This window comes from Bos javanicus, chromosome 4, assembly GCF_032452875.1.
Source record: "Bos javanicus breed banteng chromosome 4, ARS-OSU_banteng_1.0, whole genome shotgun sequence".
Classification (NCBI taxonomy): Eukaryota; Metazoa; Chordata; class Mammalia; order Artiodactyla; family Bovidae; genus Bos; species Bos javanicus.
In genome coordinates, this window is record NC_083871.1 from 8,710,732 (window position 1) to 8,737,068 (window position 26,337).

At 40.9% G+C, this 26,337-nt stretch overlaps 1 protein-coding gene across 9 annotated transcripts in view; it reads left to right on the forward strand.

The window, feature by feature from the left end:
* Window positions 1–26,337, forward strand: part of CDK14 (cyclin dependent kinase 14) — a 659,101-nt gene that overhangs the window by 135,952 nt on the left and 496,812 nt on the right. For all 9 annotated transcript variants that reach the window (XM_061413377.1, XM_061413382.1, XM_061413373.1 and 6 more), the window contains one exon: window positions 17,442–17,690. In XM_061413377.1, coding sequence (XP_061269361.1) covers window positions 17,442–17,690 — 249 coding nt within the window. The remainder of the gene's footprint in view (window positions 1–17,441; window positions 17,691–26,337) is intronic.

The window sequence follows — 26,337 nt, forward strand, 5'->3', positions numbered from 1 at the left end:
CCAGTGGCTTATTCCATAGCTAAATGAGATCTTGCTAAAAATACAAAGCTGACAGTGAAATGTTCCTGGAAGCACTGGGGCTTGTTTTCAGGTGGCAGCCAAACAGCAGGGTGTGTATATCCCACTGTTCTGCTCTATTCACCTTGAATGTCTCAGTTAGGATTCACTATTGAATTTTGTCAGTCATGGGAAAGGTTTACAGAACCAGTCCTCATGAAAGCAGTCAGGACTTCATTATTAATGGATTGCTGTCAAATTTATTATCGTCGAAATTTTAGTTCTTTACAAAAGATGGGCCAGCTGTTAAAGCTACATTGAGAGATACTTCCATTTTCTGCCCAGAGGTTCATTGTTCCCTGTGTTTCTCTTCATGAGCTCTGTGTGGTTAGTGACCCATATATGATTCTCTGAAAATTTTAAGAGCTTCAGAAGTCAATTCTATATTGAGTGGTGCCCTATATATTTCTGAATTCTTTGGTGAGGTTTGCGTCTAGATTTATTTTATTAGAATAAAACCATTAAACTTCTAAACTTTCTAGCATCACTCTCGACATTGATCACTGTTATTTCCCAAGCATTAATAATACATTTAGATGTTATTAAAAAAAAATGGTTATCATAGTTGAGGAGATAGAAGTTGTGTTTATTTATACAGCCATCTGTTTGAGAGTAAGAAGAAAGTACACAATTTTATTTCTCCTTCAGGGAAGGAATTTAAACATATTTATAATCTTTATTTTTAAATGCTGTTCATATGGTTACCAGGGGAAAGAAATTCAGGTCCTGATGGATCAGTAAGTACCTGCAGTAGTGTCTCGTTTCAGCTTTATATTTTTAATGTTATTTTACCTTCTGGATGCTTTATCTTGCATGAGGGACAAAATAGTGAGCTACAGATATTTGAAACGTTTAAACATGAAGGAAGAACTAGGCTAGTTTAGTACAAAGAAGCTGTGGGTGGTGCAGTGAGGCTAGGAACAGAAAACAGAATTCAGAAGGCATTGAGACTCGTTTTCACAGCCTTTGAGACACACGACAGTTTCTCTTGTCCTCATGATGTTAAAAAAACAAACAAAAAAACCCCCTCAAATGCTAAGCATATGTGTACAGAAAGCAGTCTGACCATGTTATTGATTTTAAACATCTACGACTCTGAGTTCAGCCTGGTCTGTTTATTGGTTGTTAGTGCTTCTGACATGACCAACCTTTTAACATTGCCCCAGTATTAGTCAGCTCCCCTCCCTGGGTTATTTTGTACCTCTGCATGGTATGGGGTCCTTTGAAAACACAGCCTGGTTTCTCCTTCTCAGGTAGGACCCCAAACAAAACCTAATAAAGAGAAAAGCTCTATTTAAACCTGTAAATTCTATGAGAGAGGTGAGGAAAAGTCCCTATTTGCAGGAACAGACTTTTTTCTAGAGTAAGAGCTGTAAGGGAGTAGTGTCTCGGTGAAGAAACTAATTAGCCATGCCGTGTGAGCCGTGTTCTGTAGCTCAAGTCTCCTGTTGGGTCGAGGGTGGGTATTCCAGTTCCCCACTGCAGCTGTGGGAGTTCTGTGGGTTAGAATAGGCTTTTGCTTTGTGGAGTCTCAGTAAAGCCACTCCTGTTTCGTGCATGCGCATTCTCATTTCATGTGTCCATTTCCGAGCCCTCTGGCTCTAGATGGGAGGGGGGAAGCAATAAAGATGTCGATGCTAACATTTCACCTCCCAACACCCTGTGTTCATGTGGCTTATGATGTGACCGTCACACCCATGGCTCCCTTTTTTTCATGATGGAATTTTTTAAAAGATCTGTTTATTATTTTTATGGCTTTGGTGGGTCTTTGTTGCTGCACGTGGGCTTTCTCTCGCTGCAGCAGAGGTCCCTCTCCACAGCGGCGTGCGGGGCTCTTGCCGTGGCTTCTCTTGTGGCGGACACGACGTCCAGAAGAGCGGCTTCAGTTGTTGTGGCTCATGGGCTCTAGAGCTCTGGCTCAGTAGCTGCAGCGCCGGCCCTCAGGTGCCCTGTGGCATGTGGGATCTTCCCAGAGCAGAGATCAAACCTGTGTCTCTCGCATCGCAAGGCAGATTCTTAACCGCTGGACCACCAGGGAAGCCCCTTGATGGAATTTTAACCAGCATATAATTACGGTTGTCAGGTGGGAAGCAGAAAATTCACACATCGTCTCCTTTCCCCCTCTGGGCCTTTTGGAGATATTTAGCAAGTTTTTACTGGAAATAGTTAGGAAAGAGGCCCAGACTTGCAGAGAATTGCCCGTCCTTCTGTTTGGGAGTAGGGGTTCCCGTCCTTTGTCTAGACTAGGGCAGGAAATGAACAGTTACGTCTCATAGGCAGAGGGCTTTTTTTTTAACCTGTTTTATAGTACATGGCACGGTTCATATATGTAAGTGCCTTTTAAAATTTCATTTCTGGATCCTGAAGTGACTTCCTTTGAATTCTTTTTTTTTCTTTTCAAAGTTACCACATAAACTCTGGTAGATAAAGAATAAAGTGAAATTCTCTATTCAATTCTCCTTAGAATACTTACGTGGTAATTTTTTTCACAGATAATAGTGGCCCAGAGAAAAACTTGGAGAAGGCAATGGCACCCCACTCCAGTACTCTTGCCTGGAAAATCCATGGACAGAGGAGCCTGGTAGGCTGCAGTCCATGGGGTCACTAAGAGTCAGGAACGACTGAGCGACTTCACTTTCACTTTGCACTTTCATGCATTGGAGAAGGAAATGGCAACCTACTCCAGTGTTCTTGCCTGGAGAATCCCAGGGACAGGGAGCCTGGTGGGCTGCCGTCTATGGGGTCACACAGAGTCAGACACGACTGAAGCGACTTAGCAGCAGCAGCAGAGCAAAACAATGGCTTCTGCATTAGAAACACATAATTCCATAAGTTTCTACACAGGAAGTAATGTTACTTGTGTTCTTATAATCTATGTGTAGTCTTCTCTACTCCTCACATGCTCCAATCCCATTGCTTTTTAAAAATTCATGTATATATTGGGTGTATCTTATTGGAGAATTTGTCTTCAGAGTTCAAAATTATATAAAGGAATTAGCTGAAATTACCATGATATCTGTTGGGAAGCTTGAGCAAAAATGCTACCCAAGGAATGTTGAAATGATTATCACTTATTTTGTACACAAAGACTGAAACAGATTTTGCCTCTCTAAAGCTTGACTTCTTTCACAATCTCAGTTCTTTATTTGACCGTAGCTGCAGACTTTACTATTCTTCCATGCGTTAGAGCATTGCACCTGACTTTAATGTCCACACAGATCCCCTGGGTGTCTTTTTAAAATGTAGGTTCCAGTTCGGGAGGACTGAGGTAAGGGTGGGGCCTGTGATCCTGGGTGATGTCTGTGCTGGCGTTCTGAGGGCAGCCAGGGGTAAAGACTATTCCAGATGAAATCCTGATCACCCAAAATAACCACATTCCAAAAAACAGACAACAACTAACAGCAGAGAGGGCATTTCAGCCCTTACTGTGAATGTTCATTCAACCTCATGTTAGATTTGTCATTATGAAATCATGGAATTTTAACCAGCATATCATATTGGATATCAAGTGGGAGTCAGAAAATTTCAAATGTCTTCTTCTTTCTTCTTTTGACCTTTTGGGGCTAGTTAGTTTTTAGTGTAGAAATAGTATAAAATAAAGAACCTAGAGGTCAGTAAATACATGCTTCTGTCTATGCCAGCCTTTAAGCAAACTGAATCTCTTACATTTAAATCAAGTGTATAATTATACCAGAAGGGAAAGCAACTCAATAAAATCATTTTAGTAATGCATATTGAAGTTTAAACTCCTGGGAAGACTACCTACATATTTCATAATACAATCAGGAAAACCAGGATTGAGTCTCTTGGTGATAAGCACTGAAGCCCAGGCAGGACGTAACGAGACTACAGTCACTGAAGTGGCATAAAGGAATGTGATGTCCTCAAGAGTTCTCCATTCAGCCGTGTCCATTAGCTGACAGATTCAGACTGAATGAAATTAGGTCAGACCCCAAAGAAACCGGTCAGTAGAAAAAAAAGCATTTTAAAGTTAAATTCCAGTAACGGAATTCTGGCTAGTGGGAACGGCTGGTGAAGCCTTTTCATTGACAGGGGAAGAACTGGTCTCAGAAGGTACCTCACTGTACTGTACGTAGTTTCTTAGGACTCATTTTTGAAATGGCCTGCTGCTGCTGCTGCTAAGTCGCTTCAGTCCTGACCGACTCTGTGCGACCCCATAGATGGCAGCTCACCAGGCTCCTCTGTCCATGGGATTCTCCAGGCAAGAACACTGGAGGGGGTTGCCATTTCCTTCTCCAATGCATGAAAGTGAAAAGTCAAAGTGAAGTCGCTTAGTCGTGTCCAACTCCTAGCGACCCCATGGACTGCAGCCTACCAGGCTCCTCCATCCATGGGATTTTCCAGGCAAGAGTACTGGAGTGGGGTGCCATTGCCTTCTCCGTGAAATGGCCTATGTTTAGTTAAAAGGGAAGGCTTAAACTAAGAAAAAAGGAAACAATAAGGAAAACAATCCATCTCTGAATAACTATTATCAGAGTACCCATTTCCTGCTGTCTTTTGAGCTCTGAGAATATGAAAAAAATGGAAGGTGTGGTTTCTCTGCTCAGGTGTTTGCAGTCTGGTTGTAGAAATAAAAATACATGAGCAACAGAGCAAGACAAACGCCTCCTCCCACCCCAGCAGATAAACCAAATGCATGAGAACAAATTCCATAGTAGCTTATATGAAAACACATTGGACGGCATGTATTTAAGTGACAGGTTATGAGGTACAGTCTAAACAGGTGTGGTTCTTACTGCGGGTATTTTTGGTTGCGACAATGACCGTGACACAGGGACATGACTAGCATTTAGTAGACAGGACTGGGGTTACCAGTGTCCCACAGTGTGACTGCTGCCGTGTGCTGCTTGCTCATAACCAACCCCTCAGCCAAGAGGCCCCGGACGCTGTCACTGAGACAATGCCAGGACTAGAGAGTTAAGGAAGATCCACGGAGGCTGGAGCTCTCAGGAGAGGTGTTCCTGGTATGAGCCTGCCTCCTCTCTAAATCCTAAAATCCCAAGAGAAAGAAAAGGTAAAATGAAGCACAGAGAAGTGAATTTATGTGTCTGGTCTTATCTTTGTAGTTGTTCTACTTAAAATCATTTACCAGCAGTGAATATTAATAGTAATTTATAGCAAAGGGGAAAAAGTGGAAATGGTAACAGATTTTATTTTCTTGGGCTGCAAAGCCACTGTGGACAGTGACTGCAGCCAGAAATTAAAAGATGCTTGCTCTTTGGAAGGAAAGCTATGACAAACCTAGACAGTGTATCAAAAAGCAGAAGCATCACTTTGCCGACAAATACCCATATAGTCAAAGCTATGGTTTTTCTAGTAGTCATGTACAGATGTGAGATTTGGACCATAAAGAACGCTGAGTGCCAGAGAATTGATGTTGCTGGAATTTGAATTGTGGTGCTTGAAAAGACTCTTGAGAGTCCCTTGGACTGCAAGAAGATCAAACCAGTCCATCCTAAAGGACATCAGCCCTGAATAGTCATTGGAAGGACTGATGCTGAAGCTGAAACTCCAATACTTTGGCCACCTCATGCGAAGAGCTGACTCATTGGAAAAAACCCTGATGCTGGGAAAGATTGAAGGCAGGAGGAGAAGGGGGAGGTGACAGAGGATGAGATGGTTGGATGGCATCACCAGCTCAATGGACGTGAGTTTGAGCAGACTTTGGGGTATGGTGAAGGACAGGGAAGACTGGTATGCTGAAGTCCATGGGGTCACAGAGGGTCACAGAGTCAGATACAACTGAGCGACTGAACAAAAACAACCTCCAGCAGTAAGTTGCTGTCTGGAGTTTGTAATGGAAAGGTTGAGCTGTCAAAGGCCTGAAGAGTCGTTTGCTCCAGCTGTGTCAGATGAGAAGACCGAGACCCAGGGAATTGAAGTGATTTGTTCTGAGACATTTGTTGTAGTTTAGTTGCAAAGTCCTGTCCAAGTCTTTGCAACCCCATGGACTGAAGCCTGCCAGGCTCCTCTGTCCACAGGATTTCCCAGGCAAAAATACCAGAGTGGGTTGTCCTTTCCTTCTCCAGGGGATCTTCCCAACTCGAGGATCGAACCTGAGTCTTCTGCAGTGACAGGCAAATTCTTTAGCACTGAGCCACCAGGGAAGCCCTCTGAGTAATATGGGTGGCATGCTTGCCTATATATTTGCTAATGTTCTGAAGGTGATCTTAGGCAAGATGTTGGTTCTGATAAAATATAGTTGTAAGTGAAAGGACTCTCGGGCATATATCCCGTTATATACATACAGAGAGTGCATTCTGTTTTTTTTTTGTTGTTCCATGTAGTCATTCACACTGTCACTGCTATACACACTCATACACACAGAGGAGAAAAGAGGAGGCTACAACCAAAGAGAGGACAGCATGCTTTTAGGTCTTGCAGGTTTAGGTTAGAGATGAAAGCAACTTAAGAATTACGAGTCTAGTGGCATTAGAAATTTCTCCTATACTCTCCCCCTTCATTCCCCATTCACCAATTCTTTACAGTGGACGAAGCTTTTTATCCTATAATGCTTAACGTTCAAATAACCCAGGGAGAAGTGGTACTCTGATTTTAAGTGTTCAAAGACTTGTGAATGACTGAGGATTGCTTTTTAATTGGGAGCAGATTTTGAGAGAAGAAGATTTTTGTCTGAGTAAGACAAAGCCACGAAGCCCTCACTGGGTAACAGATGAGGGGAAAACAAATGGAAGAGGTTGTTTCCGTGTCAGGAATTGTGTTGCTTTCAGTTTTGCATTGAATCTGGCATGGATATTCCTTTTATGAATGTCAGGAGATCATGATGGAAGCCGGTTCTTTTTCTGGTGTTCGCCTTCATAAAGAGTGTGGAGTGAAGTAGAGATCACCCTCTGAACCCAGTAAAATGCCGCTCGTCAGAAAATGGTTGATTCAAAGGGACAGTTTTCGGCCCCAATGAATTTGCTTGCAGTGAGTGCCAACCTTAACAGAATTAAGTTGTGCTGTTTCAAATCCACTGCTGTGAGTTTGGGAGACAGTTGTCTGGATTTTACATAGCTCCAAGCTAAAATTGTAGGTCAAACCGTGACTTTTGGAGCCTCCAACACTGTTTGAATTGCTAACAATTTTTACTGAGTTTTCAGTCTGTGAGCTTATATACAGACCCCTCTTAATGATGAGTGAACCGAAGTAATGGATTCCGATGAACGTCTAAATGGGTGGGTGCATCTCTAACCATGTTTGAAATTCTGGGTTCTGTTGAATTTACCGAAAAAAAGAAAGGAACAGAAGTTTATTTTGGTATTTGTGATGATTTCTTTTTTTCTGTTTTCAAGTACCATCAGACATCCCTGCTTATGTAAATTTTGTCACTTCAGTTTCTAAGTGGATCAAGGAAGTGTGAAAAAATGCCGTCACAGAGAAAACATATCCTGTTTCCTGGTAACATTGGAATGTCTGTTGTTTTCAGGCAGTGCTGCTGGTGTAGCTATTCACTGTGGTTGGCTTGGCCCAGGGCTTGGAGTAAGAGGAAGTCTATGGCTTGGTGTGCCCTGTGCTGAGCAAAGGACAGTGAAAGCTGATGGTGAATATCATGTCTAAGAGTCTTCTGTGCCTGGAACATCCCCAGCTAGTGCCCACATCATTAAAAATATATGTAGTTAATGTAATTTTGAAAACCAATTTGTCTCAATCTATTTAAGTACTGATTACTGCCTTAATTAAATTCCCTTAATTTCAAATACTTAGTGTGACAGATTATCTTAACGTATTTCAGATACTTTTTAAACAAGGAAAACATGCACAAATATTCTTGCACGTTACATTACCACACTTATGCTCATCCTATTTTAAAACACCAGCACTGGGTTTAATTAATTTCATATTATTTCTATATTTCTTTTTATGCCTTCCTAAGAATATGGGTCTACTTAATTAGATTCCTTCTAAGGGTTTCAGTAATAATGGTTTTGAATCTTCTTGGGATTGTGTAATCTTTTCTGTTGTTGTAGTTTAGTTGCTAAGTCGTGTCCAACTCTTTTGCAACCCAATGGACTGTAGCCTGCCAGGCTCCTCTGTGCATGGGATTTCCAAGGCAAGAATAAGTGGGTTGCCATTTCCTTCTCCAGGGGATCTTCCCAAACCAGGGACTGAACCCATGTCTCCGGCTTTGGCAGGCAGATTCTTTACCACTGAGCCACCACGGAAGCCCATTGTGTAATCGTTACAAATCCACAATTAAAACAATGTCTTCGCAGAATAGCTGGGGTTGCAAGATCTGGAGTTGTAGACTGTTAAGTTCAGTCGCTCAGTCGTGTCCAACTCTTTGCGACCCCATGGACTGCAGCATGCCAGGCTTCCCTGTCCATCAACAACTCCTGGAACTTGCTCAAACTCACGTTTGACTACTGTGGTCCACAAAAGGCTTGTTGATTTTTTCCAGAGTGATTCAGATCTGAGTCATTGGTTAGCACTTGAATTGAATTTTCTGTTTAAGGGTTAAATTTCACTTAGTTTTAAAAAGTTAACTTATTTCCAAAAAATGTCTTCCACAATGACATCACATTTCTTTACCATCTGGTCTCTCTCCACTAAATGTATGCTTTGTAAAACATTGCTTAGGCCCTTTAGTTTATTGCTGTGTTATATTGACCTGGTCTGTTGTCGAAACATCCTGCCTTGCCGTTCTTTGCGCACTTGGGCTGTATAGACCCTCTTTGCACAAGCCTTGAGCGCCCACTCCTGTGTTGGGTACAGCTCCTACTTTTTCTGGCACTGCTTGGCTCACTCACAGTTCCACATGTGAAAGCCAACCGTGGATCCTGTTACATTCATCCTTCCTCACAACTGCCATTTGCCCCTTAATATTGACTTTTCTCTCTCAAAATCAGAATGAACTCAGGGTCTTTCCATAACTCACTTGTTCCGTTTAACCATAATTTTATTTTCTCTTTGATGCCCAATTATGTAATCACAGCTTGACCAGTAGGAATCCCTATATCCAGATTCCTTTGTCCTTCTAACATTGTCCCTGACATTTTTGAAAGAATCTTAATTTTCTGGTAACAGCTGGGTATTTCACAGCTGTTTTGTGCTTCCTACCCTGTGACCTGGAATCAGGTTGCTTCCAAGGATTCCTCTTTCTTCACAGTGGAAAATTGGAACATAGACCAGGATCTGGGCACTGGGGCTGCACATGAAAGTTAACAGTGGATCAAAGGACTACTGTTCTGTAGTTGAAACAAAATCTGCCTTTTTGAAGTTATGGGTTCCTGTTGATTTTTTTTTTTCCAGTTTGACATATTATGCTTTTATCCTCTGTTTTTCATAGAGATTCTGTCACCAAGACTTCTACTGCACCAACCACAAGCATTTTGTTGTGAGAAGAAATATTCTATTTGGGGGTGCAAATGTAGCCCACATGCTTTCTGGGTGACTCGGTTGTAAAGAATCTGCCGGCCAGTGCAGAAGTCAAGGAGATGTGGGTTTGATCCCTGGTTCGGGAAGATCCGCTGGAGAAGGAAATGGCAACCCACTCCAGTATTCTTGCCTGAAAAATCATGTGGACAGAGGAGCCTGGCTGTCTACAGTCCACGGGATTGCAAAAAGCTGGACACAACTGAGCAGCTAAGTGCGCGCACGCTCAGGGTGGCGCGCGCACTCAGGGTGGTGCACGCACAGTGTTATGTAGATTGCTGACAGGTTGATGCAAGGATTCAAGCGAAGCCCTGGGCACTGGAGCATAGCCCCAGTGTATAATCTGCCTTCTAGAACCCTCTTTTACACTAGGACTCTTGTCAGCGCACCCTTTTCTTCGCACACTATGTGCGCTTTAATAATTTAATTATACGGTGGCGGTAGTTTAGTTGCTAAGTTGTTTCCGACTCTTGTGGCTCCATGGACTGAAGTCCTCCAGGCTCCCCTCTCCATGGAATTCTCCAGGCAAGAATACTGGAGTGGGTTGCTGTTTCCTTCTCCAGGGGATCTGGCCAACCCAGGGATGGAACCCTGCATTGCTGGTGGATTCTTTACCAACTGAGTCACCAGGAAAGTCAGAAATGGCAGCTAAGGGGAATGAGGGCCACTCTTAATTCACCTTGCCTGGCTCCTTCTGTGGGCAAGACCCCTCCCTGATGAGTTAATGAGATCAGCGAGGCTGCTTCCCCGTATCCTTCTGCAGGGCCTGGATCCTGCTCTCTGTTGTGCTGTGGTTAACAGAGATGGCCAGATCCAGTTTAAGTTGTTGGTCCTAAATACTGGAAACTTGAAACTTTCCAGAACAGTCACCTTGCCCTATGTGGAAAACGCAAGTATGGATTACTCTCCCTGCATGAAGGTACCTGCACAAAGCGGGCCTGATACTCGTTTTATTCATACAAACCCAAGTGAAGGGGACACGAGCATAAATTGTGTATTAATTTAGTTACGTGGAGAATTTGTTCATGGGTTTTATATTGCTGATGGAGTTATGTCATGCAGAAAGCTCCCAATAATATGGTCATTTATGGATAGCAATCCTTAGAAATGTTGCCTATCTCTCTTGGATCTGATACAGTGTATCAGTAGAGAAAGTGGTACCTGCAACATGTTTCTAAGAACATTCTGCTCAAATATCTGAGTGCTTCAGACAATTTCACTAAAGCAAGTTTATTAGTTTTCTGTTGGTATGTAACGCATTGCTACGTACTTACTAGCTTATTGTCTTACAGTTTTTGTAGTTTAAAAGTCCAGGCACAGTATAGCTTATTTTTCTTCTCTAGGTCTCACTGGGCTGAAGTCAAGGTGTTGGCCATGGTCGTGCATCTCACCAGGGGCTTGGGATCAACGTACAAGCTCACTAGTTGTTGGCAGGACTCGTTTTCTTGTGGTTGTAGGACAGTGGTCCCATTTGTTCCAGTTGTCAGTAACTACTGTCAGCCCTTAGAAACTACCCTCTATTCTGTGCCCTGTGGCCCCCATAGGCAGTCATAGCATGAAATGTTGACTTTCTTCCAGGCTAGTGAGATCATGTCTCTTACTTTCTGTTCTGAAGCCAACTGGAGAAAATGCTCTGCTTTTAAAGGGCTCAGCTGATTAGGTCAGGCCCAGCAGGCCACTCTCCCATTTGTCATATCACATAAAGGAACCGTGGTGTGATATCTCATCAAAGTCACTCTCAAATGGAAGGGTATTATTCAAAGGCTCTCTCATAGCTCAGTCAGTAAAGAATCTGCCTGCAATGCAGGAGACCTGGGTTCGATTTCTGGGTTGGGAAGATACCCTGGAGAAGGAAATGGCAACCCACTCCAGTATTCTTGCCTGGAGAATCCCATGGACAGAGGAGCCTGGTGGGCTGCAGTCCATGGGGTTGCAAGAGTCGGACACTACTGAGCGACTAAAGAGAGAGAGAGAAAGGTGAATTGGGTGTTGTAGAATTCTGCTGATCACAATGAGCTTGTAGTTTAAAAATACTTTTACCGACAGCATTTTATGAATATATATGTATATTTATTATTTGTGTGTCAAGATTGCTGTATGTGTGTGTGTGTGTGTGTGTGTGTTTTGGTTTGTTCGTAACAGTAGATCTTGAATAATAAATACTGCAGAACTTCAGCCCTTTTAGCAAGAGAGCATGAAGACTGATAATTTGGATGAATCCTCTTAAATTTGGTGGATTAATTCTAGAGAAACTTGTTGCAGTTTACTGTGGGCCAAGCACTGAGCCAGTAAGGAAAGGGTTAAGTGATATATACAACATCCTTGTCTGCATGGAAATGCATCAGAAGATGCTGAGTCTCCCGTGTGTTCTTCTGATGAGCTGCCTGGAAAATCTGACACTCTGCAAACCACCACGGAATATTGATACCTTTCTAAATTATCATATGAATTAGAAACTCACTAGCAAGAAGTATGGTTGTGAATGTAGTAAGTAAAGTAACATCCAAGGCATGTATTTGAACAAGTATACTGTTTCCCAGAAGTTTATTTTGCATTTGTAGTTGTTTTCTACTTGTATTTAGTCGTTTGCTAGTAGATAGCAAAAATGATAAACATGAAATATTTAAGAATGTTTGTGGGAAATACTTTAATTTTAGAAAATTTTGTTGAAATACTTTTTCCTGTTAAAAATTAGAATTGGGCTGCCTTTTTTGTCTTCATGGCTTTAGAGAACTTGGTTTTCCACAGGTGTACACTTTACACTGATGTTTACAATTATCGTGCTTGTCTGTTTAGTAGGATGCTACCCGACTGAAAACATGTTAATGTAGGGCTCTTAGTATAAGGCATGAAGAAGGAGATAAGGCTTTAATCACAGTGTATTCTGTAACAGTTTCTCTTAAAGAGTTATCGGAATTTCCGATCCAATGTACCTGTGTCTCTTAAAGTTAACAAAAAACCGTGTGAATATTAGTTTTCTCAGAGTTGGAGGCAGGAAGCAAATGAAAGGTTTATATGAGTTTATCTGATATGAGTTTATCTGAGTTTATCATAAACTGGCTAAGAAGTAAGTTCGTTCCTTTTTAGCTTTGAAGGTGCCCTTATAGCTCTCCTTTCCTCTGCCAACACGTTGAAGTGACATTTGTCATTTTACCTTCTCCCCCACTATGGTGTGCTGGTGTATGTGTGCTAAAATGTTATATTTTATAGTAAAATCTCCCTATACATTTGCAGGAGTTTTTCCCATGTATTTCCTCATGAATATGCCAAAAAAAAACTTTTTTGATAAAGTCGAATTTACTAAGGTAGTTCAAAGAGCTTGAATAAAAAATAGAATGTAGAGTTAAGTACGGTGCTGTGTTAGCTCCATATTTTCTTTGGCAAAATTAAGAGTTTCCATGGGGTTTATACTTCCTGGTGCTACTTTCAAGGATAGGGTTGGAGTTCAAATGTGGTCATCATTTTCCCATTATCATTGTATCCATTCAACCCCCATTTGTACCTGTTTATGTTATCATTTCATACACATTTATCACCCTGCTTGATAGTTATATTAAATCTTCTTTTAAGAAATTCAGTATTTTATGGCTGAAACACAGAGGTTAACTTCCTTCTGAAAGTATCACAGTGGATTGAAAGACCCGTGAGTTGGTTGGTCCCTTTGTTTTATTTTTCTCAAGCATACTTTATAGTTTCTGTGTACAGATTTGCACATATTTTGTCAGATATATCACTAAATATTTTATATTGCTTGAAACTGTTATAAACGGTGTTATTTTTAATTAAACTTTCTGATTATTATTAGTATCTGAAAATACAAATGATTTTTGTATGTTCATCTTAGATCTTGCACCCTTGATAAACATGTTAATTCTAGTGTTTTTGCTTTTTTCTTGGTAGATTTCATTCAACATAGATGATAATGTCTTCTGTGAATAAAGTTGGTCTTATTTCTTCCTTTTCAACGTGGATGTTTTTTATTTCTTTTTTCTTGCCGTGTGGCGTTGTCTGGAGCTTGTAATACAATGCTGAGTCAACATGATGAGAGTGGACATCCTGTTCTTGGGAGAAAGGCATTCGGTTTAACCGTTACTGTTGGTTTAAAATCTAGGACTCCTTACCTGAGTGTCTGTGACTCAGAGTCTTGTATGAGGTTCCAGTCAAGCAGGGGCAGAGGCTGTGGTCACACTTGAAGGCTCAACTCATGTGGTTGTTGGCAGTCCTTCTCATAAATGCACCTCTCTACAGAACCACTTTCTGATGTGGCTGCTGACTTTGCCTTGGATAGTGATCTAGGAGACGGGATGGGAGTGAGGAGGTACCAATACAGAAGCCACAGTCTTTCTATAATCTTCTCTCAGAAGTGATAGCCCGTGATTTCTGCTGTATTCTGTTTATTGGATCTAAGTCAGCAAATAGAGCCCACGTGGAAGATCTGCAGACGAAAGAAGAGTGTGGCTGCCTGAAAGTGGCCATCACGGGGAGCCGTTTTAGAGATTTCTGATATTGTGTAATAAAATGGTGAATTACACATTTTTGAGTATTAAGCCAACCTTGCCTTCCTGTGATTAATGCCACTTTTTCCTTATTATTCTTTTTATATGTTGTTGGATCCAGTTTGTTAAAAATGTGCCAATAATTTTTAATCAATATTCATCAGAGAAATGGATCTGTAGTTTTCTTACTTTTGTCTGGTTATAGTGATAGAATGATGCTGGCTTCATATAATGAGTGAGAAAGTATCTCCTTCTCTTTAATATTTTGGAAGAGTTTCTGTGAAATTGGTGTTTTTTTTCCCTTAAATGTTTGGTTTACTTCACCAGCAATCTTTTCTGGTCCTGGCATTTTCTTTGTGATAAGGTTTTTGGTTACACCTTTGATTTCTTTGAAATCACTTTGCTTTCAAGTGAACTTTGGTAGTTTTTGTCTCTCAAGGAGTTTGCTTCATCTAAGTTGCTGAACTTATTGGCATAAAGTTCTTGATAATATCTGTTGAATGAGTAGTGCTGTTGTCTCTCTCATTTCTGTTATTGGCAATGCATGTTATTTACCTTTCTTTCTTATCAGTCTGGCTAGAGGTGTATCAGTTTGTTTTTAATCTTCTCTGAAAACTAGCTTTTGGTTTCATTGATTTTCTTTGCTGTTTTTCATTTTCTATTTCATTTATTTCCATGATGAGATATTTTCATCATTTTAATTCTCTGCTTATTTCAGGTTCTAATAAATGTTCTTTTTATGGCTAGTATTTTAAGGGGTATTCTTTTTAAAAAACAAGTTTATATATTTATTTGGCTGCCCGGGATCTTAGTTGTGGCATGCAGGACCTTCTGTTGCGGTGCGTGGGCTTTCTCATTGTGGTGCATTGGCTTAGTTACTCTGAGGCTTGTGGGACTCAGTTCCCTGACCGGGGATCAAACCCGCATCCCCTGCATTGCAAGGCAGATTCTTAACCACTGAACCACCAGAGTAATCCCTTAAGGTGTACTCTGACTACTTTGAGACTTTTTTTTCCTGCTCAATGCATTTACTATTATAAATTTTCCTACAGTTAAAATACTATTTAAGCTGTATCTATTTTGATATTCTGTTCAAGAGATTTTATTCAATTAATTCAAGAGACTTTCTAATTCCCTATTGTTTAGTTCCCAAATATTTCCTGTCTTCTCTTTTAAAGTACATTTTTCCCTCTGGCCCCTTTTTAAGCTACTCTCTTTTTTACTGGTTTTAAGCAATTTGATTTTGATGTACCTTCGTGTCATTTTCTCTAGATTTCTTATATTTAGGGTTCATTGACTCCTCAGGTTCATGTGTTTATATGTTGCAATTCAGTTGCCTCAGTGAGATGAGTGGTTTCATATCCATATCACATCTACTGCTTTTTGCTTTCATATCTGTATGAGGAACACATGAACTCTTAAAAGTACTGAATGCATTTAATATTGTGATAAATCGTTAGCTCTTGATCAGGAGTAGAGGACTCTGCCTTGTCTTTTAAAGATATCTTCAGCAGTTTTGTGATATTGTAAAAAGTATGTTGATCTCCTTCTTATTGGATTTAATTAAAATTCAACCTATGCTTGGTATTTCAGATACACTCATAGCACAGAGTTGATACTTGGTATTTAATCCAAATTTTGCTTCAGTAACTTGAAATAATTTAATTATACACTTTACTATTTTCAAAAAAATTACATGTCAAGCGTGTTTATTATACAGTTCAAAAAATACAGGGGTATGTAAAAAGTAAGCAATCTTACCCTTTGCCCCTTCAGGTCTGCTTATCTGGAGGTATCTTAACACTTTGGTGTATTTCCTTCTATACCTTTATATTAATATGTGCTCATACACACACACACAAATATCTCTATCTGTCATATATATATGTGTATATATATATTTTTTATCTATTTATATCCATACACATAGTTTCATTTCTTTCCAGTATGGAATCATCCCATATGTATTACTCAGACACTTAAATGTTTACTTTAACAATATGAGATTTTCTTAGATACCGTCTGTTTTCCTGCTTTCTTAAATAGGAATGTGGAAACTTTTCACAAGATAAAAAAAATAAAACTTTAAAAGCAAATTCAGAGTTATCTTTTCTTTAGACTGCATAATAAAGTTACCTTACTTTACAGGCAAGCTAGAGGCCATGAAGTTACTAGTAAAAATGTCTCGAGAATATATGGAGAATGAAAGAGCTGGAACATACAGTGGAAAACAAGGAGCAAACATCAGAGAGACTAAAATAAAACGAGAGGGGTTCAGATTATGCCAGAAGAGAATGAATAAAATTGAGAAGGAAATAGGGATATAACAGAGTAATACAAACAAAATTTTGAAATGAGTGTCATTCCGTGTTTTTCTTTGTGGTATTATTTTTCCTTTTCATCTGTTAGTTTTAGTATTAGAAAAAACATTGCTTTCAACTTTCAGTATCTCTAACCATTAGCCCTTTTATATGCTCCATTCTAGTTTAGAGATGAAATCAAGATGGGGATAGATTTTAAACATGTATTCAAGCTTTACATGTACAAGCTTTAAACATGTATTAAAGTTTTGAAGAACATAGTGATGTTTTTCTCTAGCTGTGTTAGTTGCTTCTGTGATGGCCCATCAATTAAAATGGCCTTCTGAATTAATTGAACTGATTTTTTTTTTAAAAATAAAGGCAATTTATCCATCTTTTAATGATTCAGAAATAATGCCACTTGCAGTCAAGGTAAAATAAATAACGGAGTTCGAGAACCACCTCAGGGCACTAGCAGTCCAGGTGTTAAGCTTCCTGTTTTAGGGATAACATTTTTAGTGTCAGCCCTCAGCGAATATAAGTAAAGTGTTAGTTGCTCAGTCTGTCTGACTCTTTGCGACCCCGCCAGGCTCCTCTGTCCATGGAATTCTCCAGGGTAGGTAGCCATTCCTTCTCTAGGGGATCTTCCCAACCCAAAGATTGACCTTGGGTCTCCTGCATTGCAGGCAGATTATTTACCATCTGAGCTACCAGGGAAGCCCCCAGCAAGTATGGTAAGTGGAATGATGGCGACGAGTTTTTCATATTGTGGTTTAAGCTAGTGTAGCTTTTAGAATGGAGAAGGCAATGGCAGCCCACTCCAGTACTCTTGCCTGGAAAATCCCATGGACGGAGGAGCCTGGTAGGCTGTAGTCCATGGGGTCGAGAAGAGTCGGACACGACTGAGCGACTTCACTTTCACTTTTCACATTCATGCATTGGAGAAGGAAATGGCAGCCCACTCCAGTGTTCTTGCCTGGAGAATCCCAGCGATGGGGGAGCCTGGTGGGCTGCTGTCTATGGGGTCACACAGAGTCCGACACGACTGAAGTGACTTAGCAGAGCTTTTAGAATATAGCCTTTAGGGGTATTTCCTGAGATAAAAATGGGCGTGTAGGATAATAAATCCTCTTGTGTTAAAGTTTCAGTGGAGTGATCTGAGTTTAATTTCTCTCTCTCTTTTTTCCTCCAGATATGTGTCACAAAGATGTCCACACGAAACTGCCCAGGAATGGACTCAATGATCAAACCCCTGGACACAATTCCTGAGGATAAGAAAGTCAGGGTTCAGAGGACGCAGAGCACTTTTGACCCGTTTGAGAAACCCACTAATCAAGTAAAGAGGGTGCATTCTGAGAACAATGCTTGCATTAACTTTAATAAGAGCTCCTCCGCTGGCAAAGAGTCTCCTAAAGTTCGGCGGCACTCTAGCCCCAGCTCGGTGAGTGCGGTCTTCTGACTTACCAATGGGTGAGCAGAGCAAGTGTCTCTCTGGCACGCTGTGCAGGGAGACAGCAGGTGGCTTTATCAGTGCATTATTATGAATTCTCTCCTTACGTGGTTCAACATTTTCTGGAAGACAGTGTGCAGGCATGCGCAAGTACCAACTACATATACAAATTCTTGATTCACAGGCACCCAGCAAGCCAATGAAAAATGATTAAACTTATTTTTGGGAAAATTATTTTTTTTCCCTAGCTGTTTCCAGTTAGAGGAATTTGTCATTTAAACTCCTTGAGTAATTCAAACTCTTGGAGAGGATTTTCAAACTTTATGGTGTTGGCAGCCAGTAAGGATAGTTTTGAATTTGACAGAGATTCACGAAGAATTTAATTTCAGAATACTTGTTAAAAGTTGTTCACTTGTCTTATTATAGTTGGTTTTCATTGTCAATATTTTAAAAATTAGGAGCTAGACATTGAAATTGATCTTATAAAGAGAAATCTTATTCATCACAAGGAAATTTTCTGAGGTCAGTCTGTATTAAAGCAAGTCTTGCCTTCGGGCCCAAGAAGGTATAAAGTTCAGAGGTGATTGCTGCTTTTTGACTGTAAAGAATTTTATTGAAACTCATCTTTCCAAGACTGGCCTTCATTTAACATTGTTAAAAAAAAAAAAAAGCTTTATGATCTTTTGAAATTCAGTAATTTTCCAATTTAACCCACACTTAAGAACTTTATGACATAGTCTAAGAATTTAAAGGGTAAGAGAAGAATGCTAAGAGAATTTGATTCTGTCGTCTTGCTAAGAAACATACTCCATTTCGCAGACTTTAAATATTAAATTCCATGATGGTCAAAAAAGAGCGAGAAATGTCAGCTGCTAGAATATTGACACTTCAATTTAATTAAAGTGTGGAATACTACGAAAGTCTTGTGTCACAGGTTTTTTTTTGTTGTTGTTAATGAAGTGAAAATAAATATTGTTAATGCAACATTTTTGAGGAGAATTGATTATCTGGGTTTCCCCAAATTGGTCCCTGTAATCTTATCTATGATTGCAGTGTAGTGTCTGTCTAGGTCACGCATACAACACTAACACTTGGGAAAACTTTTAGATTCAGTATCACGGAGAAGAAATGAAAAGAATCTTTGAGAATGATTAAACTTCTGTTATTGCAAGAGAATTATAAATGTATTTTACTATATATATTATTTGTTCAGTTGTGTCAGACTCTTTGTGACCACATGGACTGTAGCCTGCCAGGCTTCTCTGTCCATGGAATTCTCCAGACACGAATACTGGAGTGAGTAGCCATTTCCTTCTCCAGGGGATCTTCCCAACCCAGGAATCAAACCTAGGTCTCTTGCATTGCAAGCAGATTCCTTACCACCTAAGCCACCAGGGAAGCCCCATTTTACTGTATAGTTATCTTAATAATGTTATTTGTCATCCTATATCTATATGATATATAGAAATTGGCATTGAGATAGTGCAACGAGGCAAACGTATTCACTGTTTATATGAAAATCAAATTAAACTAGTTATTCTGTGTTTCATCTTCAATCCTAGTTATTGTCCAATGGTGCATTATTTCGTTTGTTGCTCAGATTGTTCCTGCTTCAGTCGTTGGTCATTGGGAGCTCTTTTAGGTTGGCCCCTGTGTCCTTTTGAGATGTCTCATCCCCCTTTTTTTAAAATTGTTGAAATGTTTATTATTTACTTACTTATTTTTAATTGAAGGACAATTGCTTTACAGTATTGTGCTGGTTTCTGCCATATATCAACATGAGTCAGCCTTTGATACACTATGTCCTACCTCTTGACCCTCCCTCCCACCTCCCACCGCATCCCACCCCTCTAGGTTGTCACAGAGCACAGGCTTTGAGTTCCCTGTGTTACACCACAAATTCCCACTGGCTATCTGTTTTACATATGGTAGTGTTTGTGTTTCAATGCTATTCTCAATTTGTCCCTGCTACTGCTGCTAAGTCGCTTCAGTCGTGTCCAACTCTGTGCGACCCCATAGATGGCAGCCCACCAGGCTCTCCCATCCCTGGGATTCTCCAGGCGAGAACACTGGAGTGGGTTGCCATTTCCTTCTCCAATGCATGAAAGTGAAAAGTGAAAGTGAAGTTGCTCAGTCGTGTCCGACTCTTAGCAACCCCATGGACTGCAGCCTTCTAGGGTCCTCCATCCATGGGATTTTCCAGGCAGGAGTACTGGAGTGGGGTGCCATTGCCTTCTCCAATTTGTCCCATGTACCTTTTAAAAATATATAAAAATTTTTTTTTAATATTTTAAAAAATATTTTATTATTTTTAGTTGATTGATGATTAGTTTATAATATTGGTTTGATTTCTGTCATGCATCAACATGAATTAGCCGTAGGTGTACATATGTCCCCTCCCTCTTGAATCTCCTTCCCACCCCTCTAGGTTATTACAGAGCCCCAGTTTGAGTTCCCTCAGTCATATTGCAAATTCCCATGGGCTGAAAAAGACACATGTACCCCAGTATGCATCGCACCACTGTTTACAATAGCCAAGACATGGAAGCAGCCTAGATGTTCACCAACAGGTGAATAGATAAAGAAGCTGTGGTACATACATAAAATGGAATACTACTCAGCCATGAAAAGGAACACATTTGAGTCAATTCTAAAGAGGTGGATGAACCTAGAGCCTATTATGCAGAGTGTTTTCTTAGCACTTCCGTACTTTCTTGTCCTACAAGTTGCTCTTGGCTTATCTTGTATTTTCCCAGCCCCAGACCCAGATTCAGCCATTTCTCCAGAGAGCGATGTTTCCTTTTATTGAAGCATGGTATTTAGAAACCAGGATTGGGTGTTGGGTGTGTTTGCTGCTACTAGGGGTCATGTAACCTTAAAAGTCAATGTGTACATCAGAGTATAAATAACAATGGTGGGATTTTGATATTTAATTGTAATTTGAAATAAGGAATCAGCTGAAATTCTTTTCAAGGAAAGTTGAGACTTGTCTGATACATTCTGTATTTCTCTTTCTTTTTTTGTTGTTGCTGTTGTTCAGTCAATAAGTCTTGTCCAACTCTGCGACCCCACGAACTGCAGCATGCCAGGCTTTCCTGTCCTTTACTATCTCCCAGAATTTGCTCAAACTCATGTCCATTGAGTCAGTGATGCCGTCCAACCATCTCATTCTCTGTTACCCCCTTCTCCTCCTGCCTTCAATCTTTCTGGGTATCAGTGAGTTGACACTTCTCATCAGGTGGCCAAAGTATTGAATCTTCAGCTTCAGCATCAGTCCTTTCAGTGAATATTCAGGGTAGATTTCCTTTAGGATTGACTGGTTTAATTTCTTTGCTGTCCAAGGGACTCTCTAGAGTCTTCTCCAGCACTATCTTCTTTCTTTTACTTTTTATTTTATATTGGAAAGTGAAAGTTAAGTCGCTTAGTCGTGTGTGAGTCTTTGCGACCCCACGGACTGTAGCCTACCAGGTTCCTCTGTCCATGGGATTTTCCAGGCAAGAATACTGGAGTGGGTTGCCATTTCCTTCTCCAGGAGATCTTCCCAACCCAGGGATTGAACCCGAGTCTCCTGCATTGTAGACTCTTTACCTTTACCGTCTGAGCCACCAGGCAAGTCCAGTCCTTTATACTGGAGTATAGGTGATTAATGGGGCTTCCCTGGTAGCTCAGCTGGTGAAGAATCGCCTGCAATGCAGGAGACCCTGGTTCAATTCCTGGATTGGGAAGATCCTCTGAAGAAGAGATAGGCTACCCAATCCAGTATTCTTGGGCTTCCCTGGTGGCTCAGATGGTAAAGAATCTGCTTGCAATGCAGGATACCTGGGTTTGATCCCTGGGTTGGGAAGATCCCTTGGAGGAGGGATGGCAACCCACTGCAGGATTCTTGCTTGGAGAATTCCATGGACAGAGGCTCCTCGAGGGCTACAGTCCATGGGGTCGCAGCGTCAGACATGACTGAGCAACTAAGCACAGCACAGCATAGGTGATTGATAATGTTATGTTGGTTTCAGGCGCAGAGCAAAGTGATTCAGTTATACGTTTACATGTTATCTGTACTTTTTCGGGTTATTTTCCCATTTAGGTTGTCACATAATATTGAGCAGAGTTCCCTGTGCTATACAGTAGGTCCTTGTTCGTTATCTGTTTTAAATATAGCAGTGTGTATGTGTCACACAGGGGCAGACTCAGGGAGGGTGGCAGTGGCAACATTGGCAGCAAATAAAGAGGAGGAGGTTTCTCCGGGAACCTCAAAAGAGGAGTGAGGGGAGCAAACCACGTGCAATTTTAAGAAGCATGTGCTATCAGAAAGTGTAGTGGAGGAAGCTCAGGAAAGGCCAGGGGACTAGGGACTACTCTCAGAGCCAGGAAGCCCTAGCATGGCCACCAGGGGCATGTTGGGGCCTTGTGAGGACAGCAGCTGTGCGTGGAGGGGACTTTGATGCACCTGTGGGCGGATGCAGGCCCAGAGACCACGGGGTGTCTGCTGGTCTTTCTCCTTGCGTTCTCTAGAATATCAGATTGAAGCACCTTTTCAGGGCAAAGCCTTGTACTGAGTAGACTTCTGTGCAGGGCAGGTTCAATAGGGAGAAAGAAATTCCAGAAAGAAGTGTTGAAGTGAAGCAAAAGGGGAAATCTCAATGTGTGCGATATATATATATATATATATATATTTTTTTTACATTTTGTTTTTCTTTTTACTTCATGAAAACAGAGCAAAGAACTTTATTCCATAAAGCTAGAAAAGCTATCTTGGTCATAACCCTTCTCAAACTACTGAAACATTCCTTTTCCTTAAAAATAACCATAGAAAAATGATTGGTTGAATCCCATACAAACCTGTCAAAAAGAGAGAGAATAAGGAGTAGCATATCATCTCTACAGATAATGAAAGCAAATGAGAAGGGGCACAGTTTTCCTTATTGCAGATTTATGATGCTATATTTGAAAAAAACAAAGAATCAGTGGAAATACTACAAACAATGAGAGAGGTTAGATTGCAGATTGTAACATTAATATACAAAACCCAATAGATACCACTATAAGGACAAATAAGAATTAGTGTTGAGGTACTTCCCTGGTGGTCTAGCGGTTAAGATTCCAGGCTTCCACTGCAGTGGGTGCTGGGTCGATCCCTGGTAGGAGAAGTAAGATCCCGCATGCTGTGTGGTATGGCCAGAAAAAAAAAAAGAAAAGAATTAGTGTTGAAAACTGGTAAATAAAGCAGACAATTAAGCATTTATTTTCAGTGATTTCTACATGAAATTCACCTCAAGGTAATCTAGTCATCGATGAAGGGAAGTTTCTCTTTTAGAAGTGTTAGTTTCTCAGTTGTGTCTGATTTTTGCGACCCCATGGACTGTAGCCCATGAGGCTCCTCTGTCCGTGGAATTCTTCAGGCAAGAATCCCGACCAGAGATCGAACCTGTGTTTCCTGCATTGCAAGGCAGATTCTTACCCACCGCACCACCAGGAAGTCTCCTTCCCTACTTTTTGCCTTTAGTTAATATACAGTATTTACAATCTTGAGATGATGTGCATACCATTGTTAGTGAGGTCACATAGTGTACTATGATTAACTTTCTTTGCTTGCTCAACTTTTTGCTTTTCCTGCTTGTACTTACCTCTTCTTTTCACTTGTTTGCAATTAATACAATTAATTAATAGAATTTTAATCACAAATTGAGGCCCCAAACTATTTGATAAAACTAGAAAACTCCTCTGAAACAAATCAGAATGAGGCAATCTGTCGGGTTTTCGTCCCCTGAGGTTGTCCTTATGGTCCTCCATTGGCCTCATCCAGTCTGGACTGGTCCATCTCCTAGTAGCTGTCAGGAGCATCCTTTCATTCCTCCAAAGCTGAACGACCAATCTAGATTTTAGGATATGTAAGCCTAGTTGCTGTTTCCAGAGATGATCAAGAAGGGGCTCAGGCCCTTTTTTGTGCATTGTTTTCATTCAATCTGATTCTTAATCCTGATTTTCATAATTCTTGGTGTCCTAGTTATGAGCCTTTCACGTTCTACCTCTTCAGAGAATAAACCTGTCCCGGGATCAGGGATGGGCAGACACCTGATTGGGAGAGTCTAGGGGAAAGGACTTGTTCTTTAAATCTAATCTGACCAATCATTTTGGTTTTCACCCCTCCTTGAAGTTCAGCTTCCGATTCTTGAGTGTTTCAGGGATTCTGAAGTGGGAATGGACCTATTTCTCATTGACTCCCATTCTTGGTTTCCATCTGTGGTCATCGTCCTTGTCAGTGACCTCCTATTCATTCGTTTCCCAAAATTTGTTTCTCAAAATTTTTGTTTGTATCCTGTCTGCAGTCTTCCCTTTATTCATTCAGTTGCTCTTCTTTGCTTTCATTTTAATACACATTGGTTTATGGGGGAGAAATAAATACTTGTGTTCAAGACACCATGTGCTCAGTTGCTCTCATGTCCAACTCTTTTGCGACCCCATGGACTGTAGCCCTCCAGGCTGCTCTGTCCATGGGATTCTCCAGGCAAGAAAACTGGAGTGGGTTGCCATTTCCTTTTCCAGGGGATCTTGCTGACTCAGGGATCAGACCCGAGTCTCCTGTGTCTCCTGTATTGGCAGGCCAATTCTTTATCACTGTGCTACCTGGGAAGCCCCGTGTTATTCTTTAACAGGAGGCTTACCAGGGGAACAGACTGAACAGCTGTGTGGGGTAAACATACACGTATGCACAACATTATTAAAATGTCGAAACAGAGGAAATCCTGCCCTGGAATTCCAGGCTACCATGTTTAACTGGAAATGTCCACTATTTCTCACCCATTATATTAACTTCCTTTAGATCCTCTTTCCTGAGAGTTTCTTATTGAGTTTATCCTTTTCTGGTCCACTCTGGGATGCCTTTCTTCTATATCAGGGCACTTCTATTATTGTGTGTGGTAAATGCTTTGCTTTCTTTTCATTTTGGGAGCTTTTCCTTCCATTCAGTATGCCCTGGAAAAAGGCTTTTGCTTTTTCTTGTTCAAGCTGGAAATAGTTTTCCTTTTTTCTCTTTTAGCATGACACCACAGTATTCTGTTTTATTCTGAGTCCTCCCTGCCCACTGCCTTTTTGTTCTCGCCCTGATTGTAGTGGGAGGGGGAATTTTATCATACTCATTTTCACAGGAAGACTGTTTTCCTTTAGATTCCTCACTGGGTCAATAATGGCAGTTTTTGTGCAGCCTCCTGTCCTATAGGTATGGGATATTGATCACTTCATACTCAGGGGGACAATGAGATAGGATCTTTACGGAACATTTGATCATTTCATACTCAGTGGCATGAGAGTTTTATGATATGTTTTATTTTTAAAGATTTTTTTTAATGACTGATGAGTGTCCAAGGATATCCTTTATCTAAAGGCCACCAAGATTAATGTTATATCTTTATTTTACTGTTATTTCTTTGAAAGTATTAGGTATCTTGAATGGGCTCCAAGAGTACTGTTGAGAAGGAGGGGGAAGTGAGCAGCAGGGTGGTGTTGCTGCTCCTGTTTTTATGAGGAAGCAAGGTAGCCACTCTTGTTTCTTGAAAATACTGTAGTAGAAACAGTTATGCACTATTACATCTCTCTGCTGTTCATATACTGGTCATTGTCTATGTGAGGAGTCATGACTAAAATTATGGAACTAAGAGTGCCTTAGCCTTAGTGACCATCACATTCATCTGAACTTCCTGATTTTGTCCAGACAGTGGCACTTTAAAATTCAGACTCAGAGAACAAACTTACGGTCATCATGGGGGAAGGACAGGGGAAGAGATAGTTAGAGTTTGGAATGAACATGTGCACTCTGCTATATTAAAATGGACAGCCAACAAGGATGTACTGTATAGCAGATGGAACTCTGCTCAATGTTATGTGGCTGCCTGGATGGGAGGGGAGTTTGGGGGAGAATGGATACATATGTATGTATGGCTGAGTCCCTTTGCTGTCCACCTGGAACTATCACGACATTGTTAATTGAGTATACCCAATACAAAATAAAAAGTTTCAAAAAATAGAGTGAAATTCAGGCAGAATATTATGGATGGGATTTTATTTAAATGGGTATATTTCAAGAGGTGTTTGACAGATTTTGCGTATTTGTTTCAGATGAGTTTTGAGTGCCTCCTCTCCCTGGGTCCAGTCCCTGGGTGGTATTCAGCACTGTCCCTGACAGGACAAACTTTTGTTCCCTTTTTCTTACCACCTCCTCCAACCAGGCTGTGCCCTTCAGTAGCTAGAAGTATTGGCAGTGCTGTAGGAGACTGTCTTCCTGGTCCAATTTAGAAGGATTTCATTGAGCTGTGCTATCATAAGCTGAGCTTAAAGAGAACATATTTTCAGAAATTCATGTTTAGATTAAGATCCTCTATGCTTTCTGCAGATTTCTCCCAAATTTACTTCCTTTCAGCCAGAGTGGGGGTGGGGAAAGCTGCATCCCGTGACAGGCAGGCTTTTTTTGGAAAGAGAGAAGGAAGATGCAAACTTGAAGATGAGAGTCCCACTACAGTTCTCTGACGCTCGTACTTGGGGATCTCATTTGGCATTGCGTCGTTCTTACCAGGACTAGGAAACTCCCAGATGGAGCCCCGCCCGGGACTTCCCTGATGATCCAGTGCTGGGACTCCACACTCCCGAT